General features: G+C 37.2%; 1 protein-coding gene across 1 annotated transcript in view; it reads right to left on the bottom strand.

The window, feature by feature from the left end:
- TTC29 (tetratricopeptide repeat domain 29) overlaps positions 1-17,335 on the bottom strand; it is a 168,545-nt gene extending 151,210 nt beyond the window's left edge. The window contains exons 1-4 of the mRNA XM_041737971.1: positions 17,231-17,335; positions 16,581-16,628; positions 12,202-12,299; positions 10,135-10,218 (exon numbers count right to left, since the gene is read on the bottom strand). Of these exons, the coding sequence (XP_041593905.1) occupies positions 10,135-10,218; positions 12,202-12,293 (176 nt within the window). The 5' untranslated portion in view covers positions 12,294-12,299; positions 16,581-16,628; positions 17,231-17,335. The remainder of the gene's footprint in view (positions 1-10,134; positions 10,219-12,201; positions 12,300-16,580; positions 16,629-17,230) is intronic.
- Between the last annotated feature and the right edge of the window lie 1,092 nt (positions 17,336-18,427).

The following is an 18,427-nucleotide window of genomic DNA, read 5'->3' as shown; positions in this document are numbered from 1 at the left end:
CAGACTGAAGCAATTTACAGGAGACACAAAGGGATGGTGCTTTTCTGGCACCACTCTTTTCCCCTTCATTTTTTCTCTTTTTCACTCTTCAAAAGCCAGACATTAAAAGCTAGGATATTTGGAAGTAAATGTATATAGGAGGGAAACACATGCCCAAGGAAAGGTGCATGGCAGCCTGGGTGCCTCAGCAGTTTAGCGCCGCCTTCAGCCCAGGGGTGTGATCCTGAGACGGGGGATCGAGTCCCATGTTGGGCTCCCTGCATGGAGCCTGCTTCTCCCTCAGCCTGTGTCTCTGCCTCTCTCTCTCTCTCTCTCTCTGTGTCTCTCTCTCTCTTTCTCTCCCCCCCTCCTCTCTGTGTCTCTCATGAATAAATAAAATCTTAAAAAAAAAAAAAAAAAAAGAAAGAAAGAAAGAAAAAGAAAGGTGCAGGCTCAGGAAAACACCTAGGAAGGACCTTAAAAGTACACCTCAGGTTGATCCTTGACATGAAGACAGACTACAACAATAAATAATAAATAAAAAAAATAAAAACAATATAGCCACAAATGCTGTAAAAGTTAAAGAATCTGATTACCAGAGTTACCACAGTATTTGATTAAAATGTCCAGTTTTTAACAACAAAAAAATCATAAGGTATACAAAGAAATAGGAAGGTATCCCATTCAAGAGGACAAAAAACAAACCAACTGAAACTGTCCCTAAGAAAGACCGGATTATACAGAAAAAGCAAAAAAAAAAAAAAAAAAAAACAAAAAAAAACAAAAAAACAAAAACCAATTTCATCACATCTGATCAACATAGTACTGGAAGTCCTGGCCAGAGCAATTAGAAAAGAAAAAGAAACAAGAGGCATCCAAATTGGAAGGAAAGACTAAAATGATCTGTTTCCAGTGTTGTAGAAACCCTATGTAGAAAACCCTAAAGATTCTACACACACAAAAAAAGCTTATAGAACTAATAAATTCAGCAAATTAGCAGGATACAAGGTCAACACACAAAATTCAGTAGATACCTAAATACTAACGATAAATTATCTGAAAAGGAAATTAAGAAAACAACTTTGCTTACAATAGAAAACAACTTTGCTTACAATAGCAACAATATATAAAATAAAATACTTAGGATTTAACTAAGAAGATGAAAGACTTGTACAATGAAAATTGTAAATGTAAAATATTGTTGAAAAAAGTTAAAGAAGACAAATAAGTGGAAAGGCAGACATATAAACCAATGGAATAGAGTCAGAAATAAATCTTCACATAAATGGCTAAGTGATTTTTGATAAGGATGTCAAGACTATTCAGTGGGAAAAAACAATATTTTTAACAATTGGTCAGAAAACAAGACATCCACATGCAAAAGAATGAAGTTAAACTCTTTTTTTTTAAAGCTAAACTCTTACCTAACACTGTATACATAAATTGAAATGGAACAAAGACCTAAACATAAGAGCTAAATCTATAAAACATTTAGAAGAAAACTTAGGGCAAAAGTCTTACAACATGGGCTTTGGCAACAATGATTTCTTGGATATGACACCAAAGGTACAGGTAGTAAAAGACAAAATAGACAAATTGGACTTCATGAAACCTAAAAACCTTTGTTATCAAGAAGCACTATCAACAGAATGAAAAGGCAACCTATGGAATAGGAGAAAATAACTGCAAGTCCTAAATCTGATAAGAGATTAATATATAAATATATAGACATTTAAATGGACAGAAGACTCAAACAGACATTCCTCTAAAGAAGATATCCAGATGACATGAAAAGATGCTCAACGTCACTAATCCTTAGGGAAATGCAAATCAAAACCACAATGAGATACCACCGCATACTGACTATGATGGCTACTATTATAAAAGCAGAAAAGAATAAATGTTGGTTAAGATGTGACAAAATTGGAACCCCCGTATGTTGTCAGTGGGAATGTAAAATGGTATAGAGACTGTTGTGGCAGAATGGTGGTTCCTAAAAATATTAAAAATAAAATTACAAATTATTTAGAAACTCCAGTTTTGGGTTTATAATCAAAAGAATTGAAAACAGGGTCTTGAAGAGATCTTTGTACACCCATGTTCACAGCAGCATTTTTATAGCCAAAACATGGGAGCAACCCAAGTGTCTATCAATGGATGCATGGATGAGCAAAATATGGCCTATATATACAATGGAATATTATTCAGCCTTAAAAAGGAAGGAAATTCTTACGTATGCTACAACACAGATGAATCTTGGGGAAATTATGCAGTGAAATAAGACAGTCACAAAAGATAACTAATGAATGACTTTAATTATATGAAGTGTTTATATGAATAGTCAAAATAATAGAGACAGAAAGTAGCACAATGGTTCCTACAGGCTGAGGGGAGAGGTATTGTTTACTGGGTACAGAGTTTCAGTTTTGCAAGATGAAAAGAATTCTGGGATAGATGGTGGTGATGGTTGCACAATAGTATTAATGTATTTAATGCCACTGAACTGTACACTTAGAACAGTTAAGATGGAAAATATTATGTTATACATATTTTATCACAATCTAAAAATCTTTAAAAAAGAGAATAATGCTGTACAGTTCTAATGCAGAGTTAGGCATCACTTAATTACGCTATACCAGAAAAGACTCTGATCTGGTAATATCTGTGGAAGCCCTGGGAAAGCAAAAGGATATGTGTGTGCCCATAACCTGGTTTTGCTTTAAGTCCTGAGAAGGTGATGCTAGTTACAATATCTCCAGTTTCCAACACAGAAAACAGAATATGGTATAGGTATGAGCCAGGGGGTGATTTTTACATAATTGCAGTAATATCAACATTTTGAAGATTATTCTTTAGCTATAATGGAGAATGGAAGAAAACCTCATTAGTTTTAGATCTTCCCATGCCTTCTTTCTCAATACAGACAGAATATAAAATCAAAAACAAAACTCAACATAATAAAACCATCTTGCCACATGAATTACAGGTGATGTGGCTGGGTCGTTGCTCATCCCACTGACAGTTCTGATTCAACCCTTATGGTACCTGGGTATTTATCTCCTTTTATCACTTTGTTCCTTGTTCCTGAAAGAACAATTTCCCAGATGATTTCCAAATAAAGGAGAGCCACTGTGCACTTTCAGCTTCATAATCTGTTAGGGGAAGAGCCAAGTTCTCTGGCTATATATTCCTTATGTGTCTAAAACTGTAGGTTTATATGTAAAGCATCTTATAGTAATAGTAAGGTTAAGTGATTCGTAGAAATGTTTTAAAAGTGTTTGGAATAGCTCAGCAGGCTATACAAATTGTGTTGCTTGGTACAGCATAAGTTAGCTTATGAAAAATTTACTACAAGCTGAAATTTAAAAAAAATTTTATCTTCATTGGCTAGCATTACTAAATTTGAAATGTATCTCTTATTAGAAACTCTATCTTCTGAACATGATAAAAATGATACCTAGTACAAAGCTAAATATGTAACTATACATATTTAAAGAAAAGTGACAAATTAATATTAATACCTAAATCAACACATAAAGTTAATGTGAAACATTTAGGTTATTTATATTAACTAATAAATGCCTTAAAAGAAAAAAAAAAGGTCAATGACAGTTAAATAGCTAAAGTGAGCGTTGTCTATTTGTGTTTCATATAGACAATCTCATTTAACTTTCATAAGAATTTCCCCTTATTATTGTACTCTTCAAATACTTATGGAAATCAAAGATTAGATAAATCAAGTAACCTGTGTAAGATTACACAGGCATTAAGCAGCAAAACCAAATTTCCAACTGAGGAGGAAATTAGCTCCCTAACAGCCAGAGCTGCAGTGTCATGATTCCTATGCTTTTGCCTTACAAAGATTTCTAAGTCTAATAGAGCAGCTAAGTTTAAATACCATATATGAAAATAATATTTTAAAGCAACCTTTTAAAGGACATAAAGACACAAATGCCTAAGAAATTGGCATTTCTGTGTCCTGTTGACATTTGAAGTCTTTCGTCTTTTATTTATTTAGACTTAGTTTTGATGAAAATCTGGGATCCTTTTTGCACTTAGGGAAGATTCTTTTTAAAGTTCCTTCCAATTACATTTTTTAAATTCCAAAATGTTAAGTTTTATTAATATCACTATTCTTTATTTTTTTAAAAAAATTATGGTCAAAAAAGTCTTTTCTTTCCTAGTTTCACATCCTAGAGATCGGTAAGACAATGCAAGTATGTCTGGAAGACAATATTAGAATTTAAATAAGGAAGCAAATCAATAAAAATAAATAACAAAGAAAGGTATTTCTCCACTCTTCTTGTCACCATTCTCTGCTATTGCCTAATTTTTTTTTATATTCATGAGAAGGTTAGGAATAATCACCTCTCCGTTTCAGAACATCAAAATCCTGTCTCTTTCTCAAATCAGGAAGAACTTAGCTACCCAGAGGGAAAGACGGGCAGCTTCCTTTCCCTCTCTCTCCTGCCTGTTCTTGTTAGTCATGCAACCATTTATTTGGCAACTGTCCTTTCAGAAAGTTAATTTGCAAAGAGTCCATAGAGAATTTCACTTATTACTTTACAAAAGAGCAAAATATTTTGGAGGGAAAACAAAACGATTTCACAAAATAATTTAAAAGTAAACAAGATAAATGAAACAGAGGAACAGCACACGTGAAGAGACCCAATTTCCCACAGCATTATCATGAAATACCTCCTGAATAAATGTCTCCCTCCTCTTCCATATATTCTGATTACCTGGCCAAGGTGCAGATCCAGGTGCTAAATTTGCTTATAACAAGAATATCTGTGGTTCATAAAAGCACCTTTGGTTCCAGACAATTTTGAAATAAACTCAAGATGAAAACTTAGTGCTGGGAAAACGCCCATTTACTTTAACTGCCTAAGTAGAAGACAATTCAAAATGAGGAAGGGGAGAAGGGCTTTAAGAGATATGAAAATAAATGGCTCTTTGTTTCTTTACGACCCAAACTTATTGAATATGGTAACTGACAGTTCTAATAGCCACTGTGCTGACAAAGTGATGCTTAGCACACTGCAACTGATGATGCTGGAAAGATGCTATGCAAGAAAGCAATATCTTGGAGATGCACACAGTTTTGTATATGTGCTGCTGAAGCGAGCACTGCACACAGTTTTGAACCAAATCTATTCTTCCACATAATAGAACATGATATCTGAAGCAGAAAGTAATACTGAGCAGATTAGCATTCTCTGTCCCTTGATGATTTTGTTTATTTGTATCCTCATATACATAGCTGAAGCTGTAAAAACTGCCCCCCAGAAATTTGTATCTGAATCTACAAATGATACTTTCATTACTTAGCTACTCAAAGCAATTACAATATGATAATAAGTGATACTTTCAAGCCTTTTAAAAATACTGTATTCTGAATACAGTATTCAGAATAAAAAATAAAGTATAAAACCACAACAGGATCTTCTTTAGTTGTTAAAGGTCAAATACCATCGATGACCTATTTGAAGATTTACCTAAGAAAAATCAAATTGTCAGTGTCAATTATATTGTACATGAGTACAACATTGGGGGAGATGTATCTACTAGGCACAGAAATAACCCAGTCTCTTAAGAAGTAATGAAGCATACTGAAATTCTTCTGTAACTGTAGATAATAAAAAACCCAGAAGCCCTTTGCTTTTGAACTACTTTACCCATTCCAAAGTAAAATGATCCCCCATCAATGGATTCAGCCATTCCAGGAACAACTACCCTAGCTTGTCCTGCTCAACTCCTCCTTTAAATTTTATACCCCTACTTGTGTACATAAAATGCCTTTGAGAAGTTAAACTGCTTTGATTCAATACAGTCACATACAACACTGACCTTAAAATATTGTAAGCAAAGAATAGTCATAGCAGGATACCTATTTCATGGTGTCATTCTGACACTTATTTCACTCATTCATTCATTTAACTTGCCAGTGTTGAGCTCCGTCCATATGGCAGGACACACAGAGACACGCCCCTGGTCCTGTGCAGATCCATTCTGCTGGGGATGAAGACAGCTGACATGCAGACTCGCAATGCAAGAGGGGGACCAAGTTATAGCAGAAATAGAGTAAGTAGAGGTGGGATGAGGGCTACTGGATTATGAGGTCAGGGAATGGCAGACTGAAGAGGTCACATTCAAGGTGACACCTGCATGACAAGAAAGTGTCAGCAATTAGGCCACAATGATTGAAGTGAGTGGTGGGGAAAATGGGATAAAATGAGATAAAATCAGAGAGGTCATCGAAGTCCAAATCAGGCACAGCAAAGTCCAAACCATGATAAGCCTTAGAGTTTACCATAAGAACAATGGGAAGCTCTCAGTGCATATTAAGCAGGTGAGTGTTATGATCTAATTTTTTTTTTCAAAAGATGACTCTGGATGCTGAATTTTGGCAGAGTTCAAGGGGATATGAGAAGAGCATTTGGGAGACTATTCTAGTGATCTTGGCAAGGGATGATGGTGGCTATGCAATGAAGGGAAGTAGATGAACACAGGATATATTTAGAGCTTCTATATGATAGGACATAGTGATGGATTAGATGGGGGAGGGTGGTGAAGTCAGGGTGCAACTCAAGGCTGCCTTAGTGCCATTTACTGAATTGAGGAAAGACTGGGGATAATTATTGGGTGGGGGTGAGGGAAAGTAGGGGTAAATCAAGAGTCCAGTTTGTGGCCAGATTAACTTTAGAGTGTCTATTAAATATCCATGTAGATGTATAAAGGAGGCAGTTGGATATAAAAATTTGGAGCTTATGGAGAGCTCAGGGCTGGATTTACAAATGTGGTAGGCATCAGGGTATTTTAGTACTTAAAACTTAAAGACTGGATCCAGGGAGAGAGTCGCAGGGAATAGAGGGCCTAAGACTCAGCCCTAGGACAACCCACCACTGAGAGTTTAAAAAGAAAAAGCCAGTCAGGAAAGAGGAGACTAAGAGCACAGTCAGAGTCTGGAGAAAAACCACAGAACATGGCATCCTGGAAGCCACGGGTTCAGAGTGACCAATGAGAAAATGCTCAACTCTTACCAAATGTTGTGAAGACATCAAGTAAAATGAGTACAGAAATGCAATCATTATACATGGTAAAAATGGAGATTTTAGTCATTCTAAACAGAGAGATTTCTGTGACTTCTGGGACTAGAAACCTCTTTTGAGTCAATCGATGTAAGAGTGGATGCAAATACCGAGACAGTGCATCTGGTTGCTATGAAAGGTACAGGAAAATGGGATGGAACCTGGAGGGGGATAAGAAATCAAGCGAAATACTACAGAAAATATGAATGCTAGTGAGATTGATCCAGTAGAAAGGGAAAATGATGATGTATAAGAAAAATATGTTTAAATGCAGGATAAAGACTTGGAACAAATAAGAGGGGATGGTAGCTAGAGCACAAGCAGAGGCATCATCCTTAGATGAGAATAGGAACTCTCTACCAATCATGATAGAAGGAAAGTCACAGAGTGTGAGTCTACATATAAGTAAATTGGTATATTTTGGGTCAGATGATGATGGGTTATTTTGGGACTAGACAGAGAGCACATACATATTATGGGATATCACAGCTAGTGTGTATGAATTATATAATGAACATATATATATGTATATATAATCATGCCATATATAAGGAATATGTATATTACCATCTTAGAGAAGAAAAAAGCAGTATATAGAGAGACTTAATCTTAGATATTGCTTTTGTCTGGTTGAAAATTTGATTAATCAATTTCTCCTGCTTTTATACTTGGGATCTGTGAAGTACTGGATGGGTAACTTTATAATGCTACCAAACTGAAAGCCAAACTTAGAATCTGTCTTCCTTGGCAGCTTTCATCCTACCACTTTAGTTTTCCCTGATTTCCTCTAGACCTCGAGGCTGCACTTCACAATACAATCAGCACTCATTCGGGGGATCCCTTGGTGGCTCAGCAGTTTAGTGCCTGCCTCCAGTCCAGGGCATGATCCTGGAGTCCCGGAATCAAGTCCCACATCGGGGTCCCTGCATGGAGCCTGCTTCTCCCTCTGCTTGTGTCTCTGCCTGTGCCTCTCCCTGTGTCTCTGCCCGCCCCCCTCCCCCTCCCCCTCCGCCTCCCTCTCCCCTTCCCTCTTTCTCTTCTCTCTCTCTCTCTCTCTCTTGCGTGCGTGTGCTCTCTCTCTCTCTCTCTGATGAATAAATAAATAAAATCTTAAAAAAAAAACAATCAGCACTCATTCATTACATATTTGTTTTTTGTTCATGAATCTTATTGTCTCAAACAGAGACAAGGATGGAGCCAAATATTTTACAATACGTTATCACTGTCTCTCCCACTGTGAAAAACCTAGTATTATATATAAAGTAGCACTTAAATGCTTGCTGACCAATTTATCTTTCTAGAGTTGACTGACCAATTTATCTTTCTAGAGTTGACTGACTAATAAAAGGTTTTACGTAGCGGTTCCTTGGTCAACAGAATATGCATAATTCCTCATGGCACCTGCTGAGTATTGCTGGGAGTGCTGAAATTATTCATCAGTTTTCTCCTTTACATGCTATTCAATTAGTTTGTCTGTGGCAAAGTCTAGAATATGTATCAATCAAAAGCAGAAGAGTGAGCTATGTACAAGCTCTCTTCCTATTAAGGTTTGCTTTAGCTTTGGTCTAAAAAAGTATTCAGCTGAGAAAACTTTAAGGAAAATGCAATTGTAAGGCTGGAGAATTACCCAGTGCTACTTGTTTTCTGTAGCATACTATGGACTTGAAATCAATTTGGGATAAAACTTTATTAAGTTAAAAAAATCAATTTGGTAATATCCTTAATGGAAAAAAGTATTAAGAGAACACCCATCAGCATGTTTTGCATTGTTTTAGACCAAAGTTTTCTCCAATGAAGACTGAAAGTTTAGCAGATTTCAAGTGCTATATATGGATTTCTAGCTTGTTAAAATAAATTTAATTCCATATTTAATTCTTAATTGTTAAGCCAATTACAGATATTTGGATATCATTATATTTTAGTCAGAATGAAAATATCACATATATTTTGCTCTTAAGTATCATCAGACAATATTAACTTCTAATTTTATCCAACAGGTTATGATGGAAAGTTAATAAATTAACAACCAGAACAACTTTAACCAAAGGTCCCAGATACTACACACAGCAGTCAATAGTGTTCGAAGGAAGACAGTGATTACAGGTACTGTAAAAATTTTATGACTCTATAAAATAAAGTAGCTACTGACAGAATGAACTATTCCAATTTTCCATGTGATGTGCAAATTGACAAAGATAACATCTAATAAAGTGAAACACATCAAGAGATTTGGAATTTTAGACTCTATGAAACCTGTACCAAAAAATCTAAAGAAAACTCTTTCACTGGACTCCCATAACACTTGACAATAGTGACAGGATGTTTTAAAAACATTTATTGCATGAAATACTTTAATTGAATCAATTAATGAGTTCCATAAGATGTGTGTGCATTATAATATTTCTTTTTCAATGCTTGCATCTAAAGATCTGATGTTAAAACCAAGTCTATAGCTAAGAAATGTTAAATCTATTTAGCTATTATTTTAGGTTTCTATTCATTCCTCACTAACCTACATAGATTTTTATATTGTTTTCAGATCAAAAATTAGTTTCTAACTAGTGATAAAATGGCAAAGTTTATATTGCTCGTTGATAAAATAAATCCAGACAATTTAGAATTATTTAAAAAGCAACCAATAAACTATGATCCATTCATTCTTTGTGCGGGTTTTGGTGGGGGGAGGAACATACATTTTTGTTTTAAATCACTAGGAAAAAAAGACATGATCTTTCTCTTAAAAGCTTTTTTCTCCCCCATGGAGGCAACATACCTTAAAATGGAAGTTAATAAGCAATTAATGGCACAGACTTAACTAAAATATTGCAAATGTGATAGTATAATATCTTGGTAAATATGAGAATTTTGAAAGCCATAAAATTAAAGACTTTGATATGTGTAAGATCAATAGACATGACTTATCACTATTTAATGTGAGCTTTAATTTTTAAATGCCACATTCCAATGAAAAAGTGTACTGCACAGGAAAATTGAAATTTCAATAAAGTATCAAGACAAAAGAAACAAACTTTATATTAAAGTACCTTTAAGAGGTTATACTTACGCAGCAACCTCCTCTTTTGACAATCCTTTGAAATTCACCTCCAGATAATGATCTATGTCATCTTTTTCTTTGATCAACTGAGACCTAAATGAAATGGAAAGAAATAATAAAGCACTGCTTTATCAAGTTGAAAAGCTCCCAAACATAAAATGCCACCAGGAGAACAGAAATATTTAAGGTATAATACCATATATAATAAATATTGTACAATAACTATAGAGTTAGGTTGTTGATTAATAATTTCCAAATTTTCAGGGGAGGGGCGTGAGAGAATGGGGTAACTGGGTGATGGGCATTAAGGAGGGCATGTGATGTGATGAGCACTGGGTGTTATATACGACTGATGAATCACTGAATTCTACCTCTGAACCCAATAACACATTATATGTTAATTAATTGAATTCAAATAAAAAATAATTTCCAAATTTTCATTTTCTTGAATGTTGATAGGAAAGGATTTTAAACTCAGTGTGCAAACAAAACACCAACACATTAAAATAATCAGCATTCTTAAATAAATGGAATTTTCTCCTCAAAGCTTATAAGCTCTTCCATTTTGCTCATGTTGCTTTACATTATAATTTTCCAATACAGAAGTCATATTCTGTTTGGTGCAAGATTTTTGAACAAAGAACACCTGCTTGATACAAACACATCATATTTATTTGTTCCAAATATTACCAAATTTTGCTGTGAAATGTTTGAGTTTTTAAATCACACATAAAATTCAACTTATTATTTTTAAAAAGTGATTTTAAGGAGACTTTACTGAGAAATCTATTACACCGGTAGCATATTTATTCTCCACTCTCCCTCGCACCTTTAAAAACAAGCATAATACTAACATCTCATAACAATGGGAAGATGCGAATAAACAAGCATCAGTTTTTATTCAGAAGCTAATGGAAAATCTTGATACAAAACTCTGCCTTAAGTGGTTATGAAAAAATGCTTTTCTTCAATAAAATGAATACAAGAAATAGTTTTCTTTAAAATCCATCTTATTTTAGAGATACAAGATTGGGCTGCGTTTTTGCTGGTGTTGAAAAGAAAATGGAATCTCAAGTGTTTTATAAAAGGCAGGAAGAAGAAGCTTTTTCAGACTTTGTAAATGTTCCACATTATTCAAAAGTAAAATTGAAAATAAGAACATAAATATATATATATATGTATATATATATATATATATATCCTGAATTATGCATGTATCAAAAAATCTGTTTTTCAAATTTTCTGAGAAGAAACTTTGATTTGCTGTTATAAGGGAACTTTTATGTTAGTTTAGCTGTGTGCATTTATTTTGGTCCAGGGACTTTGGTCTTTCCCAGAAATACTATTCTTCTCAAAACAAAGTAGTCTCATAATACTTTGATCATTATGCCTTGCCTGAAGTGAAAAGTTGGCATATATAGAAAATAATCAAACCTACACATGCAAATTATTTATATAGATAAATAATATGTGCATCACTATAACTCAATAAAACCATAAATGGGCAATTTCTGAATAATACAATCCTCATTAATACTATGAAAAAATTCATTGTCCTCTGTCCTGCGGTTTCTGGGCAGCAACTCCAGGAGCTCAGCAGCCGTTTAGTGTAGCAGCAGTGTGATGCTGCATTTATAGCCTCGGGATCATTTCAGTACCTAAACCTGGCCTGCCAGCTCACGCTAGTAGTAAGACTGTGTCCTCTTTCCTCCAAATCAGAAATTAGCGCTCAGGACCTTGCAGATTAGAAGCTGTCCACCTTTCACTCCTAAAGTCTGTGCTTTCAATTCTCCACCCACGTTTTAAAAAGGAAATATATCTCCAAAGTTTTATAGGACCATGATGTAATTAGAACAGGTAATAAAACAATCAAATGAGTACTAGCTTAATAAATAAAGAAATTCTTAATACTTGAATGAGGTTCATTGATCCTTTGAAACAGCAAATTTGAATATTCTGAACGTAACAATATACGTTTGTCTTTGAACAATTTCCTTTGCTGAGATGTGCTATTGACATTTCTTACTGCAAGAAATTCATTCTGTAGGAAAAGAAATGAAAACCAGGGTCACGTACCTTGGAATTGCGCTGGGGGAACATGGCAGCTTCTGTCTGGCTAAAGATGTAAGCTTTGGGCGTATCACGGGCAGTGGGGGCAGGGTGGTCATTTTAGACTACAAAAACCAAAACAAAACAAAAAACCCAGAAACAGTATTTTAAAGAATGAATCTTTCAGAGAATCCTTTAAGACATTATTAGAGATCCACAGTCTGTCATCTGAGCTGAGAATGCCTCTGTGTGTAGAGCTACAGCTCTGTTATTCAGGAATGATACTCAGTGAGTGGATTCTGCAGGTTGCTTCTCATTATTTTCTTCTACCATCTGCCTTTTGGCCAATTTATTACTTGTCTGCATCTCTACTACCAAGTGGATAAGGAGAAAATCTGATAAATGAATGAAGATTCAGACAATCAGGAGCTTTGGTATGAGTTTTGTTAAGGGACATGGTTGCAATTAAAGAGTGAAGATTTTTAGGACAGCTATGGATTTCAAATGCTCATGCTTTGCTTTCCTGTTACAATCAATAATTGAAAATTGCTCATACTTTGCTGTTTTCTAAAAACTTTCTCACTCACAAATAAAGGCTTTTCCTTAGAAGTGATGGCTGCTAAGACTGATTCTCAACAAGCAGACAGCTGCCCCAAGAGACACACAGCTACCATAGTGAAACAAATCACTTCAAAATATAGAGGTCCAGAAAAGATTGTTTAAAACAACAATATTTTATTATCTTTCACACTTTTTGTGGGTCAGGAATTAGGACAGGGTACAACAGGATGGCTTTTCTCTATATCATTATGACTGGAGCCTCTTCTACAGATTCAGAAGCTTGGGGATAACTCAATGGTGGGGGGTGGGGTCAGGAATCATCTGTAAGTGTCTTATCTCTTATATCTGGTAGTTGATACTTTTAACTGGGATCTTAACTGGGCTGTTTGCTAGAACACTACATGTGGCCACCTCATAGGCCTTGGACTTCCTCACAGAATGGCAATCTCAGATTTCTCATGTGGTGGCTCAGTCCTCCAAAGGCAAATATGCCAAAGAAAAGCCAGGTGGAAACTATATCCACTTTCACAGTCCAGCCTTAGAAGTCACATAGCATCCCTTCTACAGGATAAAAGACCTGTTTACAGTCTAGGCTAACAAACATAGATTCACCTACTGATGGAAGAATACTGACTTCACATTGTATAAAGACAATGTGGGATGGGAGATATTGTTGTGGCCATTTTGAGGAAATGCAGTATGTCACAGTGGGGAAGGTTACTGAGTAATAATGAAGGGGATTCTGTAAAATCAAATTATCTAAAATTTACCCTAAGTAGGAGGAAGTGTGAACATAATGTCTGTGGACTTGTTTTGCTATAAGGGCTTTCAGATGCAAAACAAAGCACACTTCTACTGTTAGAGAGGCATCCAAAAAGCCAGAGCTCCTTGATTCCATCATCACGTCCACTAGCTTTGATCTCTACCCTTAGTTTCATCAAGCAACTGAAAGATTTGTTTTAGGTTTCAAATAACTTACTTCCAGTATTTACTACCTGTGTGACTCTGGGTAAAGCACTATCAACCTGGGTCTTGAATATATTATGAAAATATTTTTTGTGTAATTAAAGAGAAAATTCTAATGCAAATCAGTGCTGTTTTACACACAATGGAATCCTAGTATTACCCAGATTATCAGGACATGATATGATCCGTGAAACAATGTCTACTTACTCTTATATAAAGCTTTAAAGCACACCGTCTGAACAGCAAATATTAGTCCTCTCCTACTTTATAACTTCATGATATAGTGACTTCTTTTGTAATTAAAAAAAATCTGTTTTTCTAATAAGCTGTTATATTAACTAGTTCAGTTACCTGGAAACCAGGACTTACTAAATGACAACTTTATGCAGCACGAGTGGTAAGAAGTTATGGTCAACACAGATCTCACGTACAGGCTTGAAAGGATACCAAAGACTCTCTCAAACGCATCTCCCATAAGCCTATTTCAGAGAAACTATGAAGAGTCTACGTTCCAAAGTCCTCTGATGTTACACAGCAAATTTGAGTAATCTCAGTTCTTAACCCTCATCTGTCTATCTCTAGTGGATTTCTAAATGGACAGAAGAAAACAATGACTGTATTTGCTTCAATTGGGGCATTTCATCCCCAATGAATTAGGTCTGTTCTGAGAGCCCCACTTTGCTTGCCAAGGGCATTTTGGCATAGGTGATTTCTACACAATTGCAAGGCCCTTAAAGGGTTCACCAAGGAGTTTCAAAATGAGGACACAGTACTTGTAATTTCTCCAACTACTAGAAAGACCGAGGTGCTTGTATACAGAAAGAAGGACCAAACCCCAGAGCTCAATCCAGCCAACAAGGTGTATAAAAGCCCCCCCGAAGTTGGGTCACCTGTCTATGATGTAAAATTTCTTCTTTTTCGACGTTTACTTGGGTTAGATAATTTTTGTTAGGAAATACAAGCATCTAATGAAATCAAATGCAAATGTTATACATGGAGAGGAACATGTCTTCTTTGTCACACATATGAACTGTGATTTTTTTTCAATATCTGAGTCGTTTCCAACCATTAAAGTTTCAGCTGCCAGTTCCTTCATTTTGCTCTCCTCTGATCTGAGAACATTAGCAGCAGGAGCACCTTTACTCTTAAATTTAGTTTAATGTAAGTATTGCAAGCCCTGCTGGCAAGCCTCAAGGCACAAACTCTGAATGTGGGGTGGTCAGAGCTGAATGATAAAGTGGGAAAAAAGTTATTAACTGAATGTTGGAATAAATAGCCCCCAACCAATCTATGTTGGAAGGTTGAAGCTCAGAGTTAGGGTAGAAGTTGAACAGGCTCCCTCCCTACTTTAAACCCCACATCCTACCTTGCTTATGCCTGTTGGGAAAAGGGATTTTTTTCACAAATGATACATGGCCACATAAAGGTATTTTGTTTTTCACAGTAGGTAATGTGTAAACCGAATTTTATGGCACATAATATTTGAAATGCGTCAAATATTTAAAGGGATCTTGCAACAAATTATTTTTTTAATCTAATAATTATCATCTTCTTTCTAAATTCAGTCTCATTTATGCTGAATTTTCTTAAAGTAGGAAGTTGATGCATTCCAGCATATAGAAGCTGAGAAAAAATGCAAGCATACTTAGAGACCTGTCATTTTTGGCTTAAATTACACCTGTAAAGAAAGCCTTTACTTTGTTAATATGAGTCATATCACTTTCCTGGTGTTGGCCAAGCAATACTAGGTGAGCTCTACCATGGGAAATGGGATTAATGCTCTGGGATGATCATCCTAGGCCTGTCTGAAGCCAAAATGGAACACATCCTGAACAATGGCTGCATCCGGGTACTCTTGGCTCAAGACCACAGAGGAAATCACACAAGATGGATACTATTAAAGGAGAAGAATGGTTCAGAGCCAGGTGAGTGGAGACGGAGAATGAGAGGCACCCCTCTAGCTGGTACCAAAACGAGTTTAGCTCCAGGAGCTGAGGGTGAAGCAGTCTGTGAGGAGAACCCAGAAGCAGCTCCCCCAGTTACCAGCAAGTGGGCGGTGCTACATGTGGCACCAGGAAAGCTGAGACAAAGATCAAAAGGCTGCCTGAAGCCATTTCACTGTTGGTATTCAGAAGAGATTTGGTGGATTCTTTGATCTACTGGTTGGCTCTTGTTTTACGGTTGGCCCCCACATGCAAAGACAAATGAGAATGGAGAAATACAGGATGAAAGGTTTAAGAGTGCTGGGTCAGGTTGACTGTGTCCCACGGTGAGAGTTTAAATTTCTGGCCCCCAAGTAAAATTCTTCAAAGAGTAATCCTCCCGCCCACTATCCTCAGAGATGCCCTCCTCGGGAAACAGAGGAAGGGCTGGCCTAGCGCTGTGTAGACAGGGGCTACTTGGGGAGAGACTATGTCCCAGGCTGACTACTATCTCTAGAATTCAGTCACTGTGGGATGTGTGTAAGCCAACAAACCACCGAAAACAAATGTATTATTTGTCATCAAGAAAGCTCAAAATAAATTATTTTACTATCACCAACAAAATCATTTATAGGAATCAAAACTGTTTACACTATCACCATAAGTTCTTTTACTATGAAAGATTAAAGAAAACTATGGAAGAAATATCAGTAATCATGGTCCTGAAAAGAACAAACAACAAAAATCACATAAAGAAGTTTAAAGAGTCGCTAAACGTTTATCCCTTGAATCATAACTTTGAGACACTTTTAGCACGCAGGGGTAGGTAATTAGATAAGCTGTTAAGTAAAATAAATAGAAATCATACATTTTCTAACCACTGACATTGATTGATGGTTAAATCAAAATATAAAGCAGGAAAAGAAGTGAAGGCAGGTCGTGGTTCAGTTGACTTACTTTTGGAGATCACTGCTGAAGGTCTCTCCAAGGCTTATGGACTTCAGCCTGAAAATCAGTAGTAATAATAGTAGCAAAAGAGAGAGGAAAACAGTTAAAAATTAGTTAATAGAATACCTCCCCTTCCTATCCCAGATTGTGAAATAAGATTCCTTCATACAAATAATACCAAGTACCTACTAGGTGTTTAAATGTACTTTTTTTTAAATGCCAGAGTGTAATCCCTATAGGAGAAACTAATCACTAATTCAGTGAAACGCCGATAAATCCGAATTACGTATATGTATGCATATATTCCAGTACGAACGTGACCTAAGGGATAACAATTTGATCCCTCAAACTTGAGAGGCAGTTATCTTTACCCTAACCGAGGGCACTTCAGTTCCCTTTCTGCTCCTTCCTAGTGCCAGAGGTCCTAATAATTTAGTCCTCCGCCTGTTGACTCTCCCACTGCCCTCAGGGGGTCAGGTGGACTGGGAAGCAGGAAAGCGCCTTTCCCGCTCCTATTTCTATTCATCTCTCCAGGTGCAGGGCGCGGGCCTGGGCTCAGGACGCTTGAGACCGAGTCTACACAGTGCGGGCGAAGGTCCGCGGGCCTCTCCTAGGAGCTGGGGAAGTCCTGCCCGAGCCTCGCCCCAGCCGTCACCAACCTCGGCGGACTGGCCCGCGGACCGTTCCGGCTTTGCGTTCGGCGGGAGTGTGTCCCCCTCCGGCGCGGCCAGGGCTGGCGCGGGGCCGCCCCTCCTCCAGCGGTGCCAGGGGACCCGGCTCCGGGACGCGGGACGCGGGAGCGTCGCCCGGGTTACGAGGGGGCGGGGCAGGCCGGGCGGGGGCGGGGTTAGGCGAAAGCGGGGCTCGGGATTGGGCGAGCTCCAGAGTTCTCGGGACGGGGGCGGAGCCTGGGGGAGCGGAGCCTCCCGGGGGCGGAGCGCGCCCTCCTGACCTAGCAGGCTCCCCACCAGGGCAGCTTTCGAAAGAAAGTTAGTCCGATTTCAGAAATTAGTTCAGCTGTTCCAAGTTTGCCGCCCCGAGTCGCTGCCTTCATGGCACTGCATTCTTCAAATTTTGCTACATTTCTCTGTTGTCCGCGGAGCTGATGGAAATGCGCTCAGCTTGGCTTTGGGACCCCGGTGGCTTGATGCCACCTTATGCCCCTAGAAAAGTCATTCGTTCCCTTCTTCCTCAGCCTCTGTTGCAAGCAGACCCATCTTTTCCCTGCCCTCCATAAATATATTTCCCACTCCTATTTCCAGCAAGATAACCCAGTTTTGAATTGTGGTAAGCTAAAAAACTCAAGCCCTCTTTCATAGAGTCTTCTGCATCCTGTCTTATTATTATTACTTTAAAAATAAACGCAGGTTTTTATATTTACATTGACTAAATGTCAGCCTATTAATCTCAATGCATCATTCCATCATGTCTTTCACACGGAAATGCAAGGAAGTTGAGCTTTTTTGCCCATTCTCGCATATGTATAGAGGGCAAGAGAGTGACGATTGTTGCTTCTTACTGCTCAAATATAGATGTGCTGGAAAGTGAGGCTTTTATTCAGTGCTTACTGTCACACAATGTAGGAGAGTGAGCCAGCAATACTGCATACACAAGTCATTCTATTAGCCACAAATTGATTCTCTTTAGAGTACAAACATAGCCATAACCACACTTTTCATTCTAACATCTAATTTGTTGCACCAAATTACGAAATTATTTCCACCAAGTTTACATCATGCATGCAATTGATCACTCTGACTCCCCATAAACTGCGCTCCACATGATTCCCCACAGCAATAAGGCCTGTTCTGTTCTCATAAATTCATCTCCTAGTTATCAAACATCATCTTAACACA

This window comes from Vulpes lagopus, chromosome 23 (assembly GCF_018345385.1).
Source record: "Vulpes lagopus strain Blue_001 chromosome 23, ASM1834538v1, whole genome shotgun sequence".
NCBI classification, from domain to species: Eukaryota; Metazoa; Chordata; class Mammalia; order Carnivora; family Canidae; genus Vulpes; species Vulpes lagopus.
Note: the sequence above shows the minus strand (reverse complement) of the source record. Positions and strands in the feature narration are given on the sequence as shown.